General features: G+C 32.3%; 6 protein-coding genes and 1 long non-coding RNA gene across 10 annotated transcripts; 4 read left to right on the top strand and 3 right to left on the bottom strand.

Annotated features, from left to right (window-relative positions):
• The first annotated feature begins 572 nt into the window (after positions 1-572).
• Positions 573-1,700, top strand: LOC145066923 (F-box/kelch-repeat protein At3g06240-like). Its single transcript, XM_079014162.1, has one exon. The coding sequence runs from the start codon at positions 573-575 to the stop codon at positions 1,698-1,700; it is 1,128 nt and encodes a 375-aa protein (XP_078870288.1).
• A 2,214-nt stretch (positions 1,701-3,914) lies between these two features.
• Positions 3,915-6,281, bottom strand: LOC145066922 (glutamine--tRNA ligase, cytoplasmic-like). Its single transcript, XM_079014161.1, has 7 exons — positions 6,196-6,281; positions 5,988-6,141; positions 5,042-5,083; positions 4,800-4,960; positions 4,310-4,367; positions 4,076-4,184; positions 3,915-4,003 (listed from the first exon to the last, which is right to left on the bottom strand). Exons 1-7 carry the CDS (start codon positions 6,279-6,281, stop codon positions 3,915-3,917), a joined length of 699 nt encoding a protein of 232 aa, XP_078870287.1.
• Positions 6,282-7,651: 1,370 nt separating this feature from the next.
• LOC145066921 (uncharacterized) lies at positions 7,652-8,827 on the top strand. Its single transcript, XM_079014160.1, has 3 exons — positions 7,652-7,922; positions 8,016-8,086; positions 8,171-8,827. The coding sequence occupies exons 1-3, from the start codon at positions 7,652-7,654 to the stop codon at positions 8,825-8,827; spliced, it is 999 nt and encodes a 332-aa protein (XP_078870286.1).
• A 57-nt stretch (positions 8,828-8,884) lies between these two features.
• LOC145066920 (uncharacterized) lies at positions 8,885-9,829 on the top strand. Its single transcript, XM_079014159.1, has 2 exons — positions 8,885-9,238; positions 9,338-9,829. The coding sequence occupies exons 1-2, from the start codon at positions 8,885-8,887 to the stop codon at positions 9,827-9,829; spliced, it is 846 nt and encodes a 281-aa protein (XP_078870285.1).
• Positions 9,830-10,659: 830 nt separating this feature from the next.
• LOC145071471 (uncharacterized) lies at positions 10,660-12,152 on the bottom strand. The gene is made up of 3 exons (XR_013690496.1): positions 11,833-12,152; positions 10,950-11,235; positions 10,660-10,871 (listed from the first exon to the last, which is right to left on the bottom strand). It is a non-coding gene; the product is annotated as an uncharacterized LOC145071471 (long non-coding RNA).
• A 386-nt stretch (positions 12,153-12,538) lies between these two features.
• LOC145071447 (glutamine--tRNA ligase-like) lies at positions 12,539-21,750 on the top strand. 4 transcript variants are annotated; one of them, XM_079018329.1, is made up of 22 exons: positions 12,539-12,782; positions 13,424-13,474; positions 13,643-13,714; positions 13,819-13,918; positions 14,029-14,124; positions 14,202-14,263; positions 14,362-14,559; positions 14,661-14,816; positions 14,893-15,039; positions 15,139-15,225; positions 15,309-15,506; positions 15,633-15,731; positions 15,803-15,934; positions 16,004-16,140; positions 16,222-16,321; positions 16,878-16,973; positions 17,047-17,147; positions 17,264-17,369; positions 17,468-17,557; positions 17,659-17,788; positions 17,859-17,961; positions 21,497-21,750. In XM_079018329.1, the coding sequence occupies exons 1-21, from the start codon at positions 12,672-12,674 to the stop codon at positions 17,951-17,953; spliced, it is 2,364 nt and encodes a 787-aa protein (XP_078874455.1). In that variant the 5' UTR covers positions 12,539-12,671; the 3' UTR covers positions 17,954-17,961; positions 21,497-21,750. The 4 variants fall into 4 exon arrangements, with proteins under 4 accessions (XP_078874455.1, XP_078874453.1, XP_078874454.1 ...); XM_079018327.1 differs by lacking the exon at positions 21,497-21,750 and adding an exon at positions 18,620-18,839; XM_079018328.1 differs by lacking the exon at positions 21,497-21,750 and adding an exon at positions 18,625-18,643.
• Positions 21,751-22,253: 503 nt separating this feature from the next.
• On the bottom strand, positions 22,254-23,643 carry LOC145071448 (F-box/kelch-repeat protein At3g06240-like). Its single transcript, XM_079018330.1, has one exon. It carries the CDS (start codon positions 23,561-23,563, stop codon positions 22,403-22,405), a length of 1,161 nt encoding a protein of 386 aa, XP_078874456.1. The 5' UTR covers positions 23,564-23,643; the 3' UTR covers positions 22,254-22,402.
• Positions 23,644-24,790: the final 1,147 nt, after the last annotated feature.

Genomic DNA, 24,790 nt, shown 5'->3' with positions numbered 1-24,790 from the left:
TATATGTGGCGTGGGTTGAGTTTTATACTCATATGTGGCGTAAGGTTGGGAGTTCAATTATCTTAAACTTATATACATGATATTTCATCTGTGATTTCGTTCTTTAACATCCGAGAACCAAAGAACAAACGAAATGGAAGATGAGACGAGAGGAAACCTAAGATGTTCTAAACCATCTGCGACTTCATGGGGAAAATGAAAAATTAACAAAAAAAAAAAAAATATAGGCCATGTAAAAACCGAATGCTAGTTAGTCTCGTCTGCGTTTTCAATAACTATTTTTGGATTAGCACTAACTATGACTAATTTTTTCAAAATCAGTAGATAAAATTGTTAGATTCGTAAATCTCGTAAAGTTGTTAGATTCGTAAATCTCTTAAACGTAAAAAAAATTGTGCCCAAAACTACAAATACCTTAGAATGACGAAATGAAAGCCCTAATTCTATAAGTTAACCTATTTGTAATCTCATCAGCTCCAAAAATCCAAATATATACACTTGTAAGCAGAGAAGAACATACAAGGAAAAACGAAACGAAAATGGTTTCACCACGATCACGACACCCAACTACAATGGAGAACCTCCCTGGCGAAGTTTTATCAGACATATTCATCAGGTTATTGGCAAAACAGCTTGCTCAAATGAGGTGCGTTTGTAAAGATTGGAATGCTCTGTTATCTGAATCCTCCTTTGTAAACTCCCACCTCCATCGTTCTATGCATATCAACCAGAAGATTCTTATGTTCTTCGGTGTTAGGGCTGACTGTACTTCATTCACTGCAAGCCCCTTTTCTTCTCCCGCTATCGAACTCGACAATTTCTTCAAATTCCCCGTTAATCTCGAATCTCAACCTGCACGTTGTTTTGGCAATGTCGTTGGATGTGTGAAAGGGTTAATATGTTTTAAGTATGAATCAGGTGATGATTATATCGTTTGTATTCAGAACCATTCTCTCTCCGCTTTCTTAACTCTTCCGCCATGTTCCATGGGCTCCTCCTCTGAATCAAGAAATACCATTTTCCGGTTTGGGTATGATCCCAAAACCGATGATTACAAAGTTGTTAAGCTTACAGAGCTTTCAGACCCACGAAGAATAGCACCAGTTGAGGTTTATAGCCTGAGAAAAGGTAAAGGTTCCTGGGAGTTGGTATCTCATAGAATTCCATCACACCTGCAATGCATTAGAGATCTAGATTTAGTTTGTGTAGATGGGCATGAAGGCCATCTTCATTGGCTTTGTTATACTTATATTGGTGGGAAGTTGACACAATTGATATTGGCATTTGATTTGTGTTCAGAGAGATTCAAGGAGATACCTTTTCCAGATTCTTTAAGAACATGTTGCTTTGGAGATCGGTTGAATGTGGTGGGAGTTTTGGGTGGAAAGGTTTGTGTGATGTCGAGGGTAAGAGATACCGATTGTGAGGTGTGGGTGATGGATGAGTATTCATGGGTCAAACTTCATGTGTTTTCCGGGTTTAGTGGTGGTGATAAAATATTTCCATATGGATTTACATCAAACAAGCAGTTTCTTTTTAGATCTATGAATGAACTTAATCGTTATGGTTTGTATGATCCAGTTATAGCCAAGACTAAAAACTTCAAGATTCGTGGAAGATCTGTTGGATGTAAAGTTGTTGAGTATTTTGATAGTCTTGTTTGGATAAATCGAATAATTGAAGCGAAGAGGCATCAGTGATATGGAGAGAGAGGTAAATCCTTTAGATTGTCTATTAATTACAGCTTTTAGTTTCAGTTTTTAGTCCATTAATTACATCTACATTATTTTCGGTTGCTGGTGGTATTTAAGGAATTTTTAGAATTTTCTTCTAACTATTCATTGTGAGTTCATGTTCGATAAAAATAAAAAAATAAAAAATAAATAAATAAAAAAAAAAAAAAAAAAGGAATTAACACTGTTTTGGATTTTAAACGATATCTCGCTATCATATGGGGACCGCTTTTGTAATATCGTTATTGTATAGGGACTATTTCTGTAATTATTTTTACATGGACAATTTTTATGACTTTGCAAATTGAACAATTTCTATAACTAGTTCCGGACCATTTCTTTAAATTTTAGATTTTTTCCAAAACAACTTCTATAACTTTGTGACTAGGTATTTTTGTAATTTCTTTGAAAAATGAAGGCCTATTTTGTATATTTGTTTTCTTATTTTTTGTGGAAAGGATAATAGTAATGAACGAGAATAAAAACTATGAGTAAAATGTATGGTTTGGTTTGACGTTTCCTGGATTTTCCATCTAAATATCTAAGAGAATTATAATAATTTTAACTAGTTTATCTCCTGTGGGAACCATGGTTAGAAAATTAATTAAACTTTCTAAGTAAAAACTTAAAATTATTAATTAATAATTTTGAATAACTTATTAATTAAAAGATATTTTTTTTAGTTATATATATATATATATATATATATATATATATATATAATCGTTGATTCAAATAAATCGTAAAATATATCATCTTATAATTTGTATAAATTTTATTTTATTTTTATTCTAATATTATTAATTTAATGTAATTAAAATGTGATTTAAATTTTGAATTTTGAAATTTGAAATAGAGAATTAATAGATTGATAAATGTCATGATATTAATTACAAGTACCAATAGATTGACAAGTGTCATAATATTTATTACAATGCCTAACATGATGACACATGACAAAAAAACTACTATTTTATTAATATAGGGAGATAGGGAGATTATAAATACAAGATTTTATAAAATCTAAAATATACTTTTTTTGTCAGAAAAAATATTTTTTTTCTTGGTCTGAAATACTTCCGGACCAAGTGGTTATTTTTGTTAAAAAAAATTGTTATTTTTTTTCAAATATACATTAAATTGTGGTTAGATTACTTAATTTTCATGTTTCCTAAAGAATGAATATATAATAAGTCTTCGAGATATTTGCACTGTTATGAAAACAATATTTTCATAAATTTTTGTTTAATCTCGGATGAAACTTCGTATCTAAAATATGAATGAAGGTCTTGCAAGAGAAGTAAAAAAAGTTTTGAATATGCAATAAAACATGGTTTTTCAATAGTAGTTTCTTACCATTTGATTCAAAAGTACAACAACAAACATTCCTAAAGAGTTTTAAAAATTACTTCATTAAATGGGAATAAATTTAAGTGTCTGAATGAAATTATATTAGTAATAAGTAATATCAAATTCATTTGTATCTTATAAATATCACTTTTCCTGTAAGATTGAATAATAAACATTTATCCCCATGAAACCACATCATGGACAAGGACAAACACATGATGCAATCTATGTTTTGAGCAAAGTAAACCAAAAGCCTAACACCCCGCTCCCAAGTTTGATTTAAGGTGAGAAAAGAAAGAAAATGGATGAAAGTGAGAGGAAAATAAGAGAAATTGGTGCTCTCGAGTTTCATTAAAGGAAGGAAATAGAAGGATCACTTTCCCTCCTAACTTTCCTTTCAATTTGGAAGGATTTGGAAAGAAAGAACAAAATGATTAACTTTCCTTACATTTCTCTTCAACTCGAGAGCACAAAAGACAAAAAAAAATTTTCTTTTCTTTTCTTTTCTCTTCTCTTCTTTACAATCTTTAAAATTAATACAAAACAAACATCATGAGCATTTTAAATGCAATAATTAGTTTTAAATGAATGATAATAAGATGAAGTCGTTAAAAGCTAAGGCTAAAAAAAACCAGTTCAACAATAAGCATCAAACAAACAATTACACTCACTTTCAAGTTCAAACCCAACGTGTTCTCATTAAAAAAAATCCATTTTTTTTCCTTTTCAAATCGAAAATGAAAAATGCATTGTATCTATGTATGTAGACACAAAAACTATTTTTTATAAATTTAGTTGTAACGAACTTAACTCACCTCACCTCAACTACTTTCAGGCTTTTCCATAGTTGTCACGCAATGTAACGGTCCGGTTACAAATAAGTTTTTCAGGTGTCGAATCCTTATCAGCCACAAGATAACCTGATAATTTTCAACAAATTAATATTTATTCAATTTTAAAAAAAAAGTTTCATAATTTTTTATATAATTTACGAAGTCTTTCGAACTGAAATTTGTCGTCTACTTCTGTATGTTTGAGAGATGGTGCAACATATGCACATGGTATCGCCACTTTGGAATCCGGGTTTAAATCATCAAGCCACTTGTCAAGTTCTCCAGGGTTTTGATTTTAAAATAAATAAAAATAAAATTAATAGGATGGAGAGATTTATTATAAAAATAAAAATGACAAGTCTTAGAATGAAAGAGTTTGTCAAAGAGTCTAACATCCGCTTTTAATGGATCAACTCCATGAGAAGGTTTTGCAACCCAAATGAAGAACACCCTGTGTAGATAAATAAAATAAAAAGTTTATGAATAAAAATATCATTAATGAAAGAAAAGAAGTTTAACAATATCAAAACTTGCCTTTGGTTTTGTCTTTTTTTCCGGATCATTTTCAACGTGTACTTCAAAAACAATCTTTTTGTTTTCAGAAAGTATTACTTCTGTACACATGATAGGAAATGCATATCTTAATGAAAAGATGTTGTTTGATTATAGAATTTGGTATATGGTAATTGAAGAGGGAATGGAATCGGAATGAAAATTTGTGTTTCTCATATAGGAATGGAATGGAGCATTCCTCACTCAATTTGAGTGATTCTCATTCCATATAATTTCATGTTGTTTCTAATTGTACATAACAAAAAACATGTTTGAATGGCCCATTCCATTCCCTCAAGCCAACCAAATATGATAATGGAATGGAATGAACCAATCGATTCCATTCATTTGTGATTCCATTCTATCAACGTTATGAAAATTATAGCAAGACCTAAGTAGGACAGTCTTTCCAGGAGCAAGGCCATAATAGTCTTTTGAGTCCTTCATTCGAAAGTCGGATTGATCGATATAAACACCTTTTGGAAATGGTGCCTGTCAAGAAAAAAAATAAAAAAAATGCACTTAATATAAAAATCTAAAAAATAGAAAATATTAATAAAATAAAAAGCCAACCTTGTAGTAAGAAGATGGGTCATCCCCTCGTGTAATAACAACCTAAAAACATTAAAATTCAATAGCAGGATTATGAATATAAATCACATTTTTGGTCCTTGAGTTTATCTGATTTTTGCATTTTTAGTCCGCTAAAAGTTGTCTCTTGCACTTTTGGTCCTGCTTTGAGTTTTTTTCTAAAGTTTTTGGTTATTGTTTCAAGTAAAATGACTAAAAATTTGAACCAAAACTGGAGAAATCAGCTATATTCAGATCCAAAAATAGTCAATTTACTCACAACAATTCAAAAAACATTACAAAAACCTCAAATAAAGACCTAAAATCGTAAGATAAAACCTTTGGTTACTAAAATTGAATAAATATCTATACCCAGTGACCAAAAATGATATATCAGAGTTACATTTTTGGTCCCTAAGTAACCAAAAAGTTTTCTTTGACAATTTTGGTCCTTATTTGAGGTTTTCTTAACGTTTTTGGTACATATTCCAAGTGAGATGACTATATTTTAGGACCAAATCGGAAAAATCAACTGTAATCAGAGATCGAAAATAGTCATTTTACATGGAACAGGGTCCAAAATGTCATAAGAACCTCAAACATGGACCAAAATTTTAAAAGAAAACCTTTTGGGCTCAAAATTGTAAGATAAAAGTTTCTGTGGCAAAAAATGTAATTTAATGTATCTTTAGTGGATGTAGCACAATCATTGTATGCGAAGCTGTCTTATTTAATTCTTCACGCACATGATACACCAGGCGTTCCAACCGTATCATACTACCATCACTAAAAAAACCACAAGTACTAGGGGTGAACAGTTTTTCCCAAATCTTGATCTCGTACTGGTACCGTACCAGAACCGGTACCGAATGTAAAAATATGGGACGGTACTTGGTACTCCAAATACATGAAATTCGGGAATCGGTACTGTGGGTACCGGTACTAGTACCAAAAACCGATACCATTCCTGGTACCGGTACCAGTGATGTTTTTTCGGTTCGGTACTCGGGATTGACTTTCGACCAAATTTGGTTTTCGGGAAATCGGGAACGATATAGGTTGGTACGGATTCCGTCCCACGCTCATCCCTAACAAGTACAATGCTATTAATTATTATAGTAAAAAGAGAAATAAAAAAATAAAATGTTACAGATTACCACCTTCTTGTAATCACAATTCCTCTAACAAAACCATTTATTGCACTTGAAGTCACACCTCTGCGCCTCAATCCAACTAGCGTCATCAACCGGGGTCGCCCCATCCAACAACATACTTTTTAGTCACAAGATTCAACTAACAACATAATATTAATGTTTTCTTTTCTTATAAATAATTGTGAGATTGACTTTGATTTACTTTGCGTTTTGACATTACTGTGTTGGTTGTATATTCAAACGTGAGTACTCTCATACATAAGGCTGGTAAAGGCTTAGGGCATCTAGTAACCAGTAACCAAAGGGCTTCTAGCCTAGCGATGTCAGGTGGTGTCCTCCCTCTTTGAGATCGAGGGTTCAAGTCCCGTCGTGGACATAGATGGAATATGTGTTGTTAGTTTAGGAGTAGATTAGATTTGCCGGTTCAGAAAAAAAATCTAGTAACCAGTAGCAGCGTGCCATGTCTCAAATTCAAGCGTACAAAGCTACAAAAAACACAAATACAAAAAGTAAATGTTTTATTTTTTAGGGAAAATTTCATATATATCCTTACAAACATTGGATATTACGTCTATATCCTTCCAAAACTCATAATTACTTATATATCCTTTTTAACCTATTAAACTCTCATTTATATCCAATCCTATAATTTAATGAGGTATAAATCAATTTAATATCAAAAAATTAATTAAAAATCGAAATTACATATAGAGTTACCAAAATACCCTTTCTAAATAAAAGATTAAATTTAAATCATGATAAATTATTCTTGCAACGATAATTCCCTAATCATACATCGACTACCTAATCGTACGTACGTCGACCTGAGTCTTCATCGCGTCTTCTTCATAGGCGTCTTCCTCATCACGTTTTCTTCATTGTAGTGGACTAATCAAGTCCGTGTGTTTCATCACAGGTATATCATTTTACATATTTAATTAATTTTGGTTGTATGCTTGATTAGGTTTTGCATTTTATTAACTATAATCCCGTTTTTTCTTCTCCTCCTCTTATAATCGTAACAGGTAATCTGTAACCTGTTTTTTATTCAATTAATTTTGATGGATGATGACATTGATGCACCCACATGGGAAATAAGTGTTCACTCACCCATAATTGAGTAAGTTCTTACAAGCAAGATGAATGATACTTTGTGTGGCCCTTCAATTCCATTAATTTTGTTTTCATTATGTTTGTCAGTCAAGTAATATCAAAATTCAAGTTTAAACTGAAATATGGAGGCTTCTTTCGGTTAGCCAGGAACTCATGTAGGCAAGTATATTGTCTTGGATCTACAAAATCTCTCCATATAGATACATGTTCGTACGGCTTAAATCATCTAGTTGAAGAGGTGAAAAAACATTATCCATCACAAAGTGATATTGTTTTGTCAATAGTATTTGTTGACAAACATACAAAAGAGCAATGTTTTATTGAACTTGATAACGACGAGAGCTTCATGGCGATGCTTAGCATGTATAATGAGGAAAAAGAAGTAACAATTTATGCGACAAGCGAAAAATTAAGGTATAACCCAAAACCGGTTGGTTGTGAAGATCAAGTTATTGATGAATCTGATGATGGAAATGAGACAGACTCGATTTGTCCAAGTCAAGAAAGCTATCATAGTCTTCATAGTTCCGATAATGAATACGATCTTCTAAATTATGGTGAAACTTATGCATATAGTAAGACAAATCCATTTATAAAAGTAAATTCTAAATTCCCAAGTATAATTGTTTTTAGAAGAGCATTAAATCATTAAACACTAACTAATGAATTTGAGTATGTCATTGAGAAAAGTGATTTGACATGACTTACAGCATGTTGTGGAGATAAAAAGTGCAAGTGGAGAATTCATGCTTCTCTTACACAAGATGGTGTTACTTTTGAAGTAAGTATGAAATTTGAGAAATACTACATTTGTCGACATTGTTATTATGTTAGAATAACTATATGTTTTTATGCAATTTTACAGGTTAAGAAATTTGTAGATACTCATTCTTGTACTCGAAGCAACAAGGGTGGTAACAAACATGCCACTCAAGGATGGATTTCTGATGTTGTAACCGACAAGTTGAAATCTGAAGGCGATGTCTCTCCTGCCGACCTAAAGAAGTGGCTTATGCATACTTACAATGTTGAAGTACCATATATGAGAGTATTTAGAGGAAGAGAACAAGCTTATACTGATATGTATGGCAAGTGGGATGACTCTTATGTAAATATATATGATTTCAAAAATGAACTTGAAAAGAGAAACCCAGGAAGTGTCGTTGAGATTGATTTACAGACAGTGGGTGAAAAGAAACATTTCCTACGCTTTTTTATATCATTAACAGCATGCTCCAAGGGGTTTCTTGCTGGTTGTCATCCTTACATTGGGCTTGATGCTTGTCATTTGAAAGGGAAATTTAATGGTGTGTTAGCCGCTGCCACAAGTATAGACGGTAACAATGGTATGTTTCCAATAGCCTCTGGTGTGCTTGAGTCAGAGAATATAAAATCATGGACATGGTTTCTCAAGTCACTAGAAAAAGCGATTGGTACACCTAATGGTCTTGTTATCTCCTCTGACATGCAAAAAGGGTTGGAAGTAGCTATCACAGAGGTTTATCCTAATATTGAGCATTGAGAATGCATAAGACATTTATGTAGCAACTTCAAGAAACATTTTCGAGGTGACTTTTACATGAGAAAGCTATGGGATGCTGCAAATACCTACTCTATTAGTAAGCATGTCAGATTGTTAAATGAAATTGCTACTATACGTGGAGATGCAATTTCATACTTGAATCAGAACCATAGAAAGATATGGAGTAGAAGCAAGTTTGGCACACTTGCCAAGTGTGATTACATTACCAATAATATTTCCGAAACTTTTAACTCGTGGGTAGGTGACATACGTTATAAACCGGTGCTTGATCTCCTTGATGCAATAAGAGAAAAGGTTATGGAAAGATTTGACAAGAAAAAGAGTAAGGTGAAAAAATGGAAAGGACCACTAGTTCCAAAAGCAAAGAACTATCTCAAAAAAATCACTAAGGCAAGTTGAGGAACTATATATATATATATAATTTTTTTTGCATTAAACATATATATTTTTCCTAATATTAGTTTGTTCTTGTTTTATTTTCTCATGTAGAATTTGGGTGAATTTCAAGTTTGTAGAAGCAGTGATAATAAAGCGGAAGTGAACTACAAAGGAAATCGTTGGGATGTTATGTTGGATGAGAAAAAATGTAGTTGTCGAAAATGGCAAGTTACAGGCCTTCCGTGTGTGCATGCAGCTGCTTTTATTGCTTTCACAAGGGAGCCTAGTTGGGAAAAATATGTTGATACATATTTCACAGTTGACAAATTTAAAGAAGCATATGCTTTAGAAATTGGTCTGATGCCCGGAAAAGATCAATGGGTGCATATAGACACAGTCGATAAGATTTACCCACCTATTATAAAACGGCTGCCTGGACGACGTAAAAAGAATAGAATTGTATCACATGATGAGTCCAAGAAAAGACACAGATGTCCGCGTTGTGGTATGTATGGACACCATCAAAAGACTTGCAAAAATCCCGCACATCAAGGTTTTGATGAAGCATCCTCTAGCAATAGGAAAGAACCCAAAAAATCATGAGTTTTTGTTATGATTTTGTTTACATTTTAGTACTTTAATGCTTTCTGCATGGATTGTTTATTTTTTTAATTTTGATGATTAGTAGGATTTGTGATGGGAAAAACCGTTAAAAATTTGATCAAATATGTGTATTTATTTTGAGACCATTTTTGTAATTATTTTTTCCTACCTTTTCTGTAAAAACATTATGCCACATGACTGCATCTGTCAAATATATCTGCCACAGGGACAAAATCTGTAAATATTTTATGCCAAATGGACTTTTTTGTGAAATTATAATGCTATGGGGACTGTTTCTGTTATGTATTTTTGCAACAGGGACGGTTTCTACAATGTGTTTTCTGTCGCAGGGACTATGTCTGTAAAAATTTCTGTTAAAGGGAGCATTTTGTAAAGATATTATGCAATAGGGACTATTTATGTAATGTATTTCAGCAATAGGGACTGTTTCTGTAATGTATTTCAGCAATATGGACTGTTTCTGCAATGTATTTTGTGCCAAAGGGACAATGTCTATAAAAATTTATGTTAAAGGGACCATTTTGTAAAGATATTATGCAATAGGGACTATTTCTGTAACATATTTCAGCAATAGGGACTATTTCTGCAATGTATTTTATGCCAACAGGATCATGTCTGTAATGTATTTCTGCAAAAGGGAGCATTTTGTAATAATATTATGCCATAAGGACTATTTTTGTAATGTATTTTTGCAATAGGGACTGTTTCTGCAATGTATTTTATGTCACATGGACCATTTATGCAAATGTTTTTCAGCCACATGGACAATTTCTGATTTGTTCTTCTACAACAGGAACCATCAATTAGGATTTTTATGAATTGCTAAAATGCATTATATATAAAAAAACAACATGATGATGTGAAAGTTACAAACAGGGTCGAAAAATGACCAATCTAACACAATAACAATCTAGTTTGACAAAACAACAATACCAAAACCAAAATAACACTCTACTTATGAGATGACTTCCTAATCTCGATACAAGATGTGTTTATCCCTTGAATCAACATATGTCCCCACCTGCATAACAAAACATAAAGATCAAAAAGAAAAAATTATGATTGCTAAATGGGTAAAACACAAGAAATAGCAACATACATTGATTTATTTGTGAACTATAGCATTTTATTTTCATTATGATTACTTCTCAATTGTTTCAATTTCACGTGCCGCTTCAAGTATGGCACTCAAGGTATCTCTATTGAATTATTGTCCCTCAATCACTTCTTCAAGTTGAAATTTATCTCACTTCAAGAATGTGTGTTAATTTTGCTTTGTTCTCGCCATTGTTGAAATTTATCTATGATACCTCCTAAAGTGCTTGTAAAGATTCAGCTTGCCATCAGATGACTTCAGGGGCAAAGTAATTGCTAATTTCTCTTACCTGCAAACAATTTAACACCCATATTAAAGCCATTATTATTATGTAATGAGGGTGTTATAGTCATTTTGTGTTGTATCAAATGAAAGCAATCATTATGCTTTTCTTTCTCTCTCTCTTTCACACATTAAATTAGTTTACAAAACAAAGAAAAATTTGTTTACATTTCCCTCATTAAATCCCCAGATTAAGTTAAGAATTGGTAACCATTCAACGTGTACAAACATTTACAATTGCAGATTACACTAAAATTGACCACAAATCGTGGACTGTGGCAAAATATATTAAGTGAAAACTAAAGTTTAGGTTTTCTTCATACCTCAAGCCCTCAAGAAAATAAGATGACCAACCACATACTATTCGAAATCCATCTACTTTCCAGAAATTCTATTCAAATACAACCATTAGGATTATCATATTCACACAGTTAATTTACTAATAGCTATTTAGAGTGGCTTGCGCCTACAAACACCAAATGTTCCCTGAATTTTCATGTTTCACGTATATCTAAAGAAGAGGAAATAGGTCAATAGATATATAAAATCCCTAATTTAGAATCCAATCAACACATACAAAATTAAACATAAATTTGATACCTACTTGTACTTGAAATCGAGGCTTGATGCACACATATACTAGAAATTGAGGTTTGAGGCTTCAATTGGTGGCCACCGGTGATAACAGGAGGGGGAATGCGTGGGCGACGATGCATCTGTCGTGAACGAGTTGATGGTTAAGCTAGGTATCAATCGGTGGTGGTAACCAGTAGAGGGATAAGAGAGAAGAATGTGAGGGAGACCGAAAGATGGGGGGAGGGGGGGGGGAGACGGAACTCGTTTCGTTGGCGGAGGAGAGAGGTTGAATCGACCATGGGTACTGGCAACGATTCTACCAAAAAAAACTAATAGATATTGATTTGGATATAATATGCAAAGCATATTTTGGTAAATTTATATATATTTAACATTTTAACTATATATTTTTCATATTAAATTTATTTATACCTCGTTAAATTATAGGATTGGATATAAATGAGAGTTAAATAGGTTAAAAAGGATATATAGGTAATTATGAATTTTGGAAGGATATAGACGTAATATCTAATGTTTGCAAGGATATATATGAAATTATCTCTATTTTTTATATAAAAACACAAATACAAAAAGTAAACAAATAAATACATTATGTGTAGCACATTAAGAACGTTAGATTGAAGTACATTATTTGTAAAGTACAAGGACCATTTATATAACTTTATCTTTTTAATTCTTAAGCCGTGAGAATCAAGCAAAAATTTCCCTAGTGTCGTCACGTGAAAACCCCTAAAATCATTTCATCCCCCAAAACGTTACATTTGCCAGGGTTTATTACAGGGGTTTATTTCAATACGCAATCTCTATAAAAATCTACAGATTTCGGAGAGATTGAGGTGGAGAAAGATGGTGGAAGCTCTTGACCTTTTTCTGAAGATCGGGTTAGATAAGCGCACTGCAGAGAACACCATCGCCAACAATAAAGTCACCACGAACCTCGTCGCTGTGATTAACGAGGTATGGTTTATACTGATACTCAAAAGGCTGCATGCAATTGCATCATGAACAACTTATTTTGGTGTATGCGCGTGATTGGTCTGAAGTAGATTCAAGGAGTTTTGATTCTTTCCTTCGGGAATCTGGATTGCGGCTGTGTATCATAATCGAGCTGTTGCTATTAACAGTTACATCAAGTATTTCTGGAGAGATTTATAGAGATGTTTTTATTAAAAGAACATGATTCTGTCTTCCGAGTTCCCATATGAAACAAATTGCAAACAACTTTACAGTGAAAAGCATTTTTTTTGTAGTGAAAATTTATCCCATTATGTTGTTCCTGCCAGAATAACATCTTTACTGAGAAAAAAAGAGGACAAAACATGGTTTTCGACTTGTTTTTCGCACACAGATTGTTTTTACAAGGATTTGACTACATTTTCGATCTTGTTTAGGCTCATGAGAGTCAAATTGTATCTTTTTCTCAGGTGCTTAAGAGAGTAGTTACACTTCTAAAGCAGCCTCTCTTACTTTCAGTTTAATTGTTGTCACAAGACTATCACTTCAGCTTCATATTTCTCATAAACTTGTTTGGATATGTTATATGTAATTATGTATACATACCCCTCTTCATATTCAAATATTCAATGCTGTCTCTGCAGGCAGCTGTTACTGATGGATGTGAACGTTCTACAGGCAATCTTCTCTATACGGTAAATCTCTTGACATAATGTTTGTCTTTCATCTTTAACATGAACATGTTGATATGCAAATTTCTAGTTTGAATTTCACTTCTACAAGCCACCAGATTTATATTTTCTATTAAAAAAAAGGCATATGAAGTTTTGAGTATCATACCAATGATTGCTTCTGCATAACAGGTTGCTACAAAATTTCCAGCCAATGCCCTTGTTCATCGTCCCAAGTTGCTGGAATACATTGTTTCTTCTAAGGTCTGAAAGATTCCTTTTCACATCAGTCTCTTCATATATGTTTAAATTTCCAGTAAACTGCTAGAAGAAATACTAAAAATCTAAAATATATTCCCATCATTCAGATAAAGACTCCAGCCCAAGTAGAAGCTGCATTTGCATTTCTTACAGTCACTGGTTCAGAGGATCTTGATATTAATAAATTCGAGGAAGCTTGTGGAGTAGGTGTGAAACTTCAAACTATTGCTATTGTTTTCCAAATAATTGAAAGTATATTATGCTAAGATCTTTAATTCTTGTGAAGTAATATAATTGAAATACTTATTTGGTAACAGGGGTTGAGGTCTCTCTTGAAGATATAGAAAACACAGTTAATGAAATCTTTGAAGAGAAAAAGAGTGCAATTTTGGAGCAAAGGTATCGAACAAATGGTGAGTTTCAGTTTTCTTATATTTCCTTAATATGTATTGGATTTGAGTCTGATGTGTCATTTGATGATTGGTTTCAGTTGGTGATCTGTTTGCTCATGTCAGAAAGAAGCAGCCTTGGGCAGATCCAAAGATTGTTAAGGTAAATAAGTTAAATAAGTTAAATAACTCACTTTTCTTGTTTTACCTATCTTTTTTTTATCAAAAATTGATTAGTATCTTTCATGTTTCTTTCACCAGAGTCTTATAGATTCAAAGCTATATGCTTTACTTGGTGAAAAAACTGCAGCAGATAACGAGAAGCCTGTAAAAAAGAAGAAAGAGAAGCCTGTTAAAGTAGAGGTCAAAAATACCCCTGAAGAAGCTCCTCTCCAGACACCATCTGAAGAAGAACTCAATCCTTATTTAATATTCCCTTCACCTGAAGAGAATTATAAGGTTATCTTTACTTTATATTGACTCATGGCTTTCTTCTATAAATCTTTATTACTCTTTTTGGCAAGTTTTTCAATTTCTTTAAGATTGTGTATATGTAACAGGTGCATACAGAAGTATTCTTCAGTGATAATAGACCTGTGCTCAGAGCATGCAATTCAAAAGCATTATTAGAGAAACATTTAAAGGCAACAGGAGGAAAAGTTCTTACCCGATTTCCACCAGAACCCAATGGATACCTTCATATAGGTCATGCAAAGGTATGTTTCTATTTATAGTAATATCCTACAAAATTCATTAGATTAAAGATATTTAATTATAGGGTATGATTTTCAGGCTATGTTTGTTGACTTTGGTCTTGCAAAAGAAAGAGATGGAGGATGCTACTTGAGATATGATGACACAAATCCTGAAGCTGAGAAAAAAGAATACATCGATCATATTGAAGAAATTGTAGGGTGGATGGGGTGGAAACCTTTCAAGGTAAGAAAAAAATTATAAAATAATATAAATCTGTGATTTTAGTAAAGTATGTTGTTGGTTTTTCCCCTAAAGGGTATTCTTGGAATTTAAAATTTTCAGATCACATACACCAGTGATTACTTTCAAGAACTGTATGATTTAGCAGTGGAGCTCATACGTAGGGGCCACGCTTACGTGGATCACCAGGTTTATTATTAAATTAATATTTTATTGTTTAAATGGTTTCAATATACTTCAACTGATTATATTCATATTTTATTTAATAATAGAGTGGTGATGAAATAAAAGAGTACAGAGAAAAAAAGATGAATAGTCCATGGAGAGATAGGCCCATTTCAGAATCACTTAAACTCTTTAATGATATGAAATGTGGATTAATTGAAGAAGGAAAAGCTACACTTAGAATGAAACAAGATATGCAGAGTGACAATTTCAACATGTATGACCTCATTGCATATCGAATCAAGGCAAGTATTTTTAAAAAAAAAAAAAAACTATAAGTAGTTTATATATATATATATATATATATATATATATATATATATATATATATATATATATATTTTTGGTATTAATTGATTTTTTTTTTTCAGTTTACACCTCATCCACATGCGGGAGACAAGTGGTGTATTTACCCAAGTTATGATTATGCACATTGCATTGTGGATTCCCTTGAAAATATCACACATTCGGTATTTATTTATTTATTTTTGTATTTGTGTTTTTATATTAAAAAAATAGAACATTTACTTTTTTTTTGTAGCTTTGTACGCTTGAATTTGAGACACGTCGCGCATCATACTACTGGTTGCTAGACGCCCTAAGCCTTTACCAGCCTTACGTATGGGAATATTCACGTTTGAATATAACCAACACAGTAATGTCAAAACGCAAGGTAAGTCAAAGTCAAAGTCAAAGTCAAAATTTAAAAGTCAAAAGTCAAACTTACAGTTTTTTTTGGTAGTTGAATCGGCTTGTGACTGAGAAGTATGTTGATGGATGGGACGACCCTCGGTTGATGACACTGGCTGGATTGAGGCGCAGAGGTGTGACTTCAACTGCAATAAATGGTTTTGTTGGAGGAATTGGGATAACAAGAAGGTAGTAATCTGTAACTTTTTTATTTTTTATTTTTCTTTTTACTATAATAATTAATAGCGTTGTACTTGTGGTTTTTTTTAGTGATGGTAGTATGATACGGTTGGAACGCCTCGAGTATCATGTGCGTGAAGAGTTAAATAAAACAGCTTCGCGTACAATGGTTGTGCTGCATCCACTAAAGGTACACTAAATTACATTTTTCACCCCAAAAAGTTTTCTTTTAAATTTTTGGTCCATGTTTTAGGTTCTGGTGACATTTTGGACCCTGTTCCTATTTTTGGTCTCTGATTACAGCTGATTTTTCCAATTTTGGTCCTAAAATATAGTCATTTCACTTGGAATAGGGACCAAAAACGTTATGAGAACCTCAAATAAGGACCAAAATTGCCGAAGAAAACTTTTGGGTTACTTAGGGACCAAAAATGTAATTTACTCTAATATCAGAGGTACATTTTTGGTCACCAAAAGTTTTCATCTTACATTTTAGGTCTTTATTTGAGGTTTTTGGATTTGTTCCAAGTAAATTGACTATTTTGGGTCTGAGTATGGCTCATTTCATTTTATCTCTTTCAAAAAAAATTTGTCATTTTACTTGAAACAAGGATAAAAAAACGTTAGAAAACCTCAAAGCAGGACCAAAAGTGCAAGAAAAATCTTTTGAGGGACTAAAAATGAAAAAATCACCAAAAATGTGATTTTATGTTAATAATTCTGTTTTTGAATTTGAATGTTTATAGGTTGTTATTACGAATCTTGAGGGCAGTTTAGTAACAGACCTTGATGCAAAGAAGTGGCCAGATGCACCAGGGGATGATCCATCTTCTTACTACAAGGTTGACATTTTATTTTATTAATATTTTCTGTTTTTTTAGATTTTTTATATAATTTTTTTTTATTTCTTGACAGGTACCCTTTTCGAAAATTGTTTATATCGAGCAATCCGACTTTAGAATGAAGGATTCAAAAGACTATTATGGGCTTGCTCCTGGAAAGACTGTCCTACTCAGGTCTTGCTATAATTTTCATTACTTTGATGGAATGGAATCTCAATTCCATTCCCTTGTTCAATTACTTACCATATTATATACCAAATTCTCTAATCAAACAATATCTTTTCATTCAGATATGCTTTTCCTATCAAGTGTACAGAAGTAATACTTTCTCAAGACAAAAAGACTGTTGTTGAAGTACACGTTGAATATGATCCAGACAAAAAGACAAAACCAAAGGCAACCAAGCTTTTTAATTTTTATAAACTTGTTTTCTTTCTTTCTTTCATGGTATTATTTTTTTTAATAAACTTTTTTGTTTTTATATATACGCACAGGGTGTTCTTCATTGGGTTGCAGAGCCTTCTCCTGGAGTTGATCCATTAAAAGTGGAAGTCAGACTTTTTGACAAACTCTTTCTTTCTGAGGTTTGTCATTTTTATTTACTTATAATAATAATAGTAAAAATAAATTTCTCCATCCAAATAATTTAATTTAATCATTTTTTCTATATAATAAATAAATACAGAATCCTGGAGAACTTGACAAGTGGCTTGATGATTTAAACCCGGATTCCAAAGTGGTGATACCATGTGCATATGCTGTACCATCTCTCAAACATGCAGAAGTAGAGGACAAATTTCAGTTTGAAAGACTTGGTAAAATTATATAAAAAATTATAAATCTTTTTTTTTTTTGAATAAATATTAATTTGTTGAAAATTATTAGGTTATTTTGTGGCTGATAAGGATTCGACACCAGAAAAGCTCATTTTTAACCGGACTGTCACATTGCGTGACAGCTATGGAAAAGCCTGGAAGTAGTTACACAGGTAAATTTATAAAAAATAGTTTTTGTGTCTACATACATACGATGCATTTTTCAATTTTGATTTGAAAAAGAAAAATGATTTTTATTTTTGTTATTTTGAATTTTATTTTTTTTAATGAAAACATCTAGGGTTTAAACTTGAAAGTGAGTGTAATGTAATGTAACTGTTTGATGCTTATGTTTGAAATGGTGTATTGTTAGTTACCTGTTTTTACTAAATTAATAGTGATCGATGTGTGAGGTGTATCCACTTCTCTATAAAGAACTTGTAAGATTCATAAAATTTTGAATCATGGTATTTTGGAAGCTAGCTTATAAAAGTGAAAGCTAGTTAATAAGCTAAGATTAGTTGTTTTTTTTGGTTTTACCAAACAGTAAATTTCAATAAGCTAGCTTATTTTTGCCAAAATAGGCCTAAAACCACAACTTTGCAAGTAATCAACAAATCGCATTTTATGTATTTATATTTCTAAAAAATCATAGTTCAAACTTACATGTGTAGAGTTATTTCAAACCCTAAACGAACCAACTCATGACTCGAAATTGGTTTGACTTGGTTCAAAAATTATGAGTCAACCCAACTCGAGACTCAGATGAGTCAAATAATTTATGAATAGTCTTGTTGTCAATTGGGTAATAACTAATAATTTTACTTTTAGCCCAGAGGCGGCAGGATATGTTAGGTTGGAGGAAACAAACAATCATTTAAGAAAAAACAAATCATTTCACCCACGGTCGACTTCTTCACTTCTCTTCGTTTTTTCATGACTACAAGACATTGAAATGCTTGTATCTTTAAAATAAGTATGTGGGTAGTGGTAAAGTGTGACGTGTAGGTACTGGGCATAGGGGGACTTGAAATTGATAAAAAGTAAAATAAGACAATAAAGTTTGGTATTATTCATATTTCTCGACACATATAACATTTAATTTAGGGAAAAATAAAGAAAAGTCCAACCAATTATATATATATATATATATATATATATATATATATATATATATATATATATATATATATATATATATATATATGCAGAAAAATCCTTATATTATTTTTATATTCAAAAAGCCCTTATATTAATAGTTACCATTCGAAAAAGACCAAAATACGAGATTTTAAGAGAAATTGACAACTAAAAATCTAATGTCGCTTACATTTTTGTTTATCAATACGACATTGATTTTAATTGGGATAAAAAAATTAGTTAAGGAGGGAAAAATCAACCATATAGAGAATACAATCGAGTGAAAGTAATCGAAATGTATTTTGATTTGACATATTTTTGCATATAATCGAAGAAGTATAAGAGATATGTATATCATATTATATTTTTAGCTGATCGTTTCTCTTCAAAATCTACAATTTGGTTTTATTTGAAATGTAAATAACAATATAAGGGTTTTTCTGAACTTAAAAATAATATAAAAGTTTTTCTGCATATACATGTATAATTGATTGGACTTTTCTGCATTTTTCCCTTTATATTATTAAAGATTAAATTATAGTTTTGGTCCTCTTAGTTTGGTCAGACTTTTTTTTAGTCCAACATTTGAAAATTGAAAAAAAACATATCACTGTGGTTTCCAAATCTTGCAAAGATCTTTGATCCATATAGAAAAACTATATTTCCTTTTCTAGTTACTTTTTCCTTTTACCTTTTACTCATTTATGCTCGCCCCACCCACCACATCACAACCATCATTTGCAACTCTCTCCTTCACAACTATCACAGGTGGTAGATGGATTTCAATAACTGTGATATTGTGGTGAACGAAATTGTTTCACCATCGTCACTTACGTTGCTTCTATCGAGTCGGAGTCGGATGCCAAGGCCCAAGAAGGTACCACTAGTCTATAAGGAAGTTAGGACAACACTAGTCTATAATTTGATGACGACATTTGTCGATGATGGAGACAAAGTACCACCTTTCCTCTTCATATCCCTCTATAGGTTAGGGTATTAAGACTGTTGTTCACATACACCATCGATTTTATTGCCTTTAAAGGTGGAAATGGATTTCAAAATCACGTAAATTGATTTTTGTATCCACATCGATTTGTCAACTGACCTACACCTTTAAAGGTGCAAATCAATTTTAAAATCACCTAAATATTCTTTTTTATTTCATTTGATTTGGTTTTTGATAGGGTTAGGATAACGCTAATCCACCATAGGAACATTATCATAGTACATCATCCGTTCATGATTAGTGAAATATAGCATGAAACATATTGATTTAGTTTAAAGTGATAAAGTGTATGAGATTTGTTCCAAGTGTTCTTGTTTTGGTGTCCATTTTGAGATGAAAGTTTCGAAGATTCTTCGGACTTCATGATTAATGCCTCTTGTGATTTTTTAGGGTTTTCCAAAAACAAAAGTTCGGTTATAGATCTTATTAGATTGGATTTGGAGATTGATAATTTTTAGAAAAACATGAAATTCATATACAGGAGAAAGACATAGAGGTAACATATGTTGAATCGGTTAAGGAGGATTCAATTCAATTTGAGAAAAAAAGATCTTAGAATGTTTGTTTGTATGTGTATATTCGATCTTGAGGTAGGTATAGAACTATACATAGATAAATAAAGGAATTTCTCCTTAATAGTTGCTTGATATGGAGAGAGATGGTGGTATGGGAGGGGTGGGTGTCTGTTTTATTCTTTGTTGCAAGTGTGTTGAGAGAGAGAGAGAAAGAGAGAGATTAAGTACTAAATGAGTTAAGTATTAGATGATTAATAGAAGATCTATTGATGAGATAAAGAGAATAGATTGTCCACGGGACAAGTGTTATGTGACGAGTCACATAACAAAGATAGAGATGTATAGATAGAGGTTCCTTTTGGGACAAGAGATAGAGGTTCCTACAGGGACAAAAGTATGATTCCTTTGGGAATAAGAGTATGGTTCCTACGGGGACAAGAGTAAGATTCCTTCGGGAATAAGAGTATGGTAAGAGAAGATAGAGAAAAGGTTCCATGAATGGAAAAAGGCAAGAAAGTTCTTTGTAAGAACTTAGAGATAATCCGTGAGCGATTAAGAGCATGGAATCCGTGAGGGATTCAAGATAAGAAGAAAAGATTAAGGATTTGTGAGGGATCATAAGAGAGAAAGGGAGAGAGAAGTAAGACCGAAATAGAATACCCAGTAGAGCTAGTGAGATGTTGGTTCCTTCAAAAGATACAGAAGATTAGAGTATGAGATGTGAATGTTGGGTCTAAATGAGAACATAATGATGAGGCATTTAGAGATGAGAATAGAGAAGAGAAAGAGTAAAGAAGAGATAGAGCAGAAAAGAGATAGAATAAATAATAAAGTAAGAGACAAAGTAGATACAAAGATAGAGTATGAGTAGAAAGAGTACGAGAAGAGCCTTAGAAGAGGCTAAGAGAAAAATATGGGAAACATAGTAGACGAAAGAGAAAGAGATAGATGAGATGGGAAAGATTTGAAGTAAAGATTAGAGAAAAGATAGAAGAAAAACTCACCAGACATATTGTGTCTGATATTACCGAGATTTGTGTTTTGCAGGTGTAGGCAGTGTTGTAAAACTCGCCGAGTTGGCCGATTTCTCCTCCGAGTACTCGCTACTCGTCCCCTTACCGAGGCGAGTTACAAAATCCTGAGTACTCCCCGATCAGCCCTTTACTGAACTAAGCAGTGTTGTAAGACTCGGTCAACTCGGTGATTAATATGTATAATATACTTAATGACTTATTATTTAAAACACACACATGTGATTATTACTACATACATATCTTAAATTTTCAGTAATTATTCACGAAGTGAGACTGTTATGTGTTTTTCAGTTTTGGTGTATTCAAATGTATCTAATTTTGTTATATATTTCAATCAACTTAGGATTTTAACTTATAATTTTGAAATATATAATTTCCATAAAAATATTTCTACATGAATTACCGAATCTGAGTACTCCCGATGTAACGCCTGGTTTCTCGGTACGCAATTAATTTGATTATTTCTTTATTTTGAAAGAAGGACCTGACGAGTTTGTAGCCCTAACTTGGCAAGGTTTAATTTATCTACTCGGCGAGTCGAGTCCCTGACTCAGCGAGTAGCCCGACCAGTGGGAAACCCTAATTTTAGGGTTTTGCACCCTATTTAAGCATCCTAATACCCACCCCTATACAATAACGATATTACAAAAGTGGTCCCCACATGATAGCCAGATATCGTTTAAACTTTTTTTTTTTTTTATCAAACATGAACTCACAATAAATAGTTAGAAGAAAATTCTAAAAATTCCTTAAAATATCACTAAGGCTAAATGCTTACAATACCACCAGCAACTGAAACATAATGAAAAAACACACACCATGTTGGCAGTGGATAATGTAGATGTAATTAATGGACTAAAAACTGAAACTAAAAGCTGTAATTAATAGACAATCTAAAGGATTTACCTCTCTCTCCATATCACTGATGCCTCTTCGCTTCAATTATTCGATTTATCCAAACAAGACTATCAAAATACTCAACAACTTTACATCCAACAGATCTTCCACGAATCTTGAAGTTTTTAGTCTTGGCTATAACTGGATCATACAAACCATAACGATTAAGTTCATTCATAGATCTAAAAAGAAACTGCTTGTTTGATGTAAATCCATATGGAAATATTTTATCACCACCACTAAACCCGGAAAACACATGAAGTTTGACCCATGAATACTCATCCATCACCCACACCTCACAATCGGTATCTCTTACCCTCGACATCACACAAACCTTTCCACCCAAAACTCCCACCACATTCAACCGATCTCCAAAGCAACATGTTCTTAAAGAATCTGGAAAAGGTATCTCCTTGAATCTCTCTGAACACAAATCAAATGCCAATATCAATTGTGTCAACTTCCCACCAATATAAGTATAACAAAGCCAATGAAGATGGCCTTCATGCCCATCTACACAAACTAAATCTAGATCTCTAATGCATTGCAGGTGTGATGGAATTCTATGAGATACCAACTCCCAGGAACCTTTACCTTTTCTCAGGCTATAAACCTCAACTGGTGCTATTCTTCGTGGGTCTGAAAGCTCTGTAAGCTTAACAACTTTGTAATCATCGGTTTTGGGATCATACCCAAACCGGAAAATGGTATTTCTTGATTCAGAGGAGGAGCCCATGGAACATGGCGGAAGAGTTAAGAAAGCGGAGAGAGAATGGTTCTGAATACAAACGATATAATCATCACCTGATTCATACTTAAAACATATTAACCCTTTCACACATCCAACGACATTGCCAAAACAACGTGCAGGTTGAGATTCGAGATTAACGGGGAATTTGAAGAAATTGTCGAGTTCGATAGCGGGAGAAGAAAAGGGGCTTGCAGTGAATGAAGTACAGTCAGCCCTAACACCGAAGAACATAAGAATCTTCTGGTTGATATGCATAGAACGATGGAGGTGGGAGTTTACAAAGGAGGATTCAGATAACAGAGCATTCCAATCTTTACAAACGCACCTCATTTGAGCAAGCTGTTTTGCCAATAACCTGATGAATATGTCTGATAAAACTTCGCCAGGGAGGTTCTCCATTGTAGTTGGGTGTCGTGATCGTGGTGAAACCATTTTCGTTTCGTTTTTCCTTGTATGTTCTTCTCTGCTTACAAGTGTATATATTTGGATTTTTGGAGCTGATGAGATTACAAATAGGTTAACTTTTAAATTAGAGATAGAGGTGCAGATATTTATACACAAGTTTTTTTTTTCTATTTATATATTTTTTTTATCTAGAAACGATATACGTTTGAGAGATTTACAAATCTAACAATTTTACCTTATATTTTGCAAAAACTCGCATTAGGTTGTTTCGTTACCCCGACTTTGGTTTCATATTAATATTTTTTTTTTTATGTTGACTATGGTTTCAAATATTTTGACTACGAATTCTGATATATTTGACTACGATTTCGTACATATTCTTACTAATACATATATAAAGATAATATTTTTTTAGAAAATAAAATTTCAGTGTTATTTTTTTTCTCTCAAATATCAAAGTATTAATTGCGTTGAATATTTTGTTTTGGTTATCAGCAAGGAGATGTCAATAAGTTGATTCCCAAGTATCATATATATCTTAATTCATAACTGAAAGCCGACTTTAATGTATGTTTAATTTTCTTATTGGCATATATAGAATTGGTCTTGTTTTACAATCTTAAGGATATGATTTCATCTTACTTTAAAATTTTAATAATTGATTTGATGTTGTGTAATTGGTGAGACTTTAGACCTGATTTTTTTTTTTTTTTTTTTTTTTTTTTTTTTTTTTTTTTTTTCCGAGCAGTATGAATGAAATTTAGATTTGAAATATTAAAGTTGATAAACAACACCAAACCAAAAGTCAAACCGATAAATCCAAATCCATTGTAACAACAAAGAGTATTTAACATCACTTGTCGTCTTCCTTGAGTGCTTTATCCTCCTCTTTCTTCTGCTCAAACTGATAAAATCTCAAATTATTTTTTATTTAAATTAAAAAAAATAAAAATACAATCTTTGAAGTTTGAGCTAACTTAACTAACCTCAAGCTGATTTTGCATTGAAGCAAGCAAATCCTTGACTAAAGGAACATTCGGGTTAACTCCTGGCAGCTTCAAATCCAACAAACATCCCAAATAACCAATTTCTCTCCATTTTTTGTATTATTATTATTATTATTATTATTATTATTATTATTATTATTATTATTATTATTATTTTCTATTCACAAAATAAAAATTAAAAAAATTAAAAAAAAATACAGAAGCAAGAATAGATGAGACAAATGACTGATCAGCCAAAAGCTTCCCC

The sequence above is a fragment of the Lactuca serriola genome, chromosome 8 (genome assembly GCF_051521515.1).
Source record: "Lactuca serriola cultivar US96UC23 chromosome 8, Lser_US96UC23_V15, whole genome shotgun sequence".
Lineage (NCBI taxonomy): Eukaryota > Viridiplantae > Streptophyta > Magnoliopsida > Asterales > Asteraceae > Lactuca > Lactuca serriola.
This window is presented reverse-complemented; position numbering and strand designations above follow the sequence as displayed.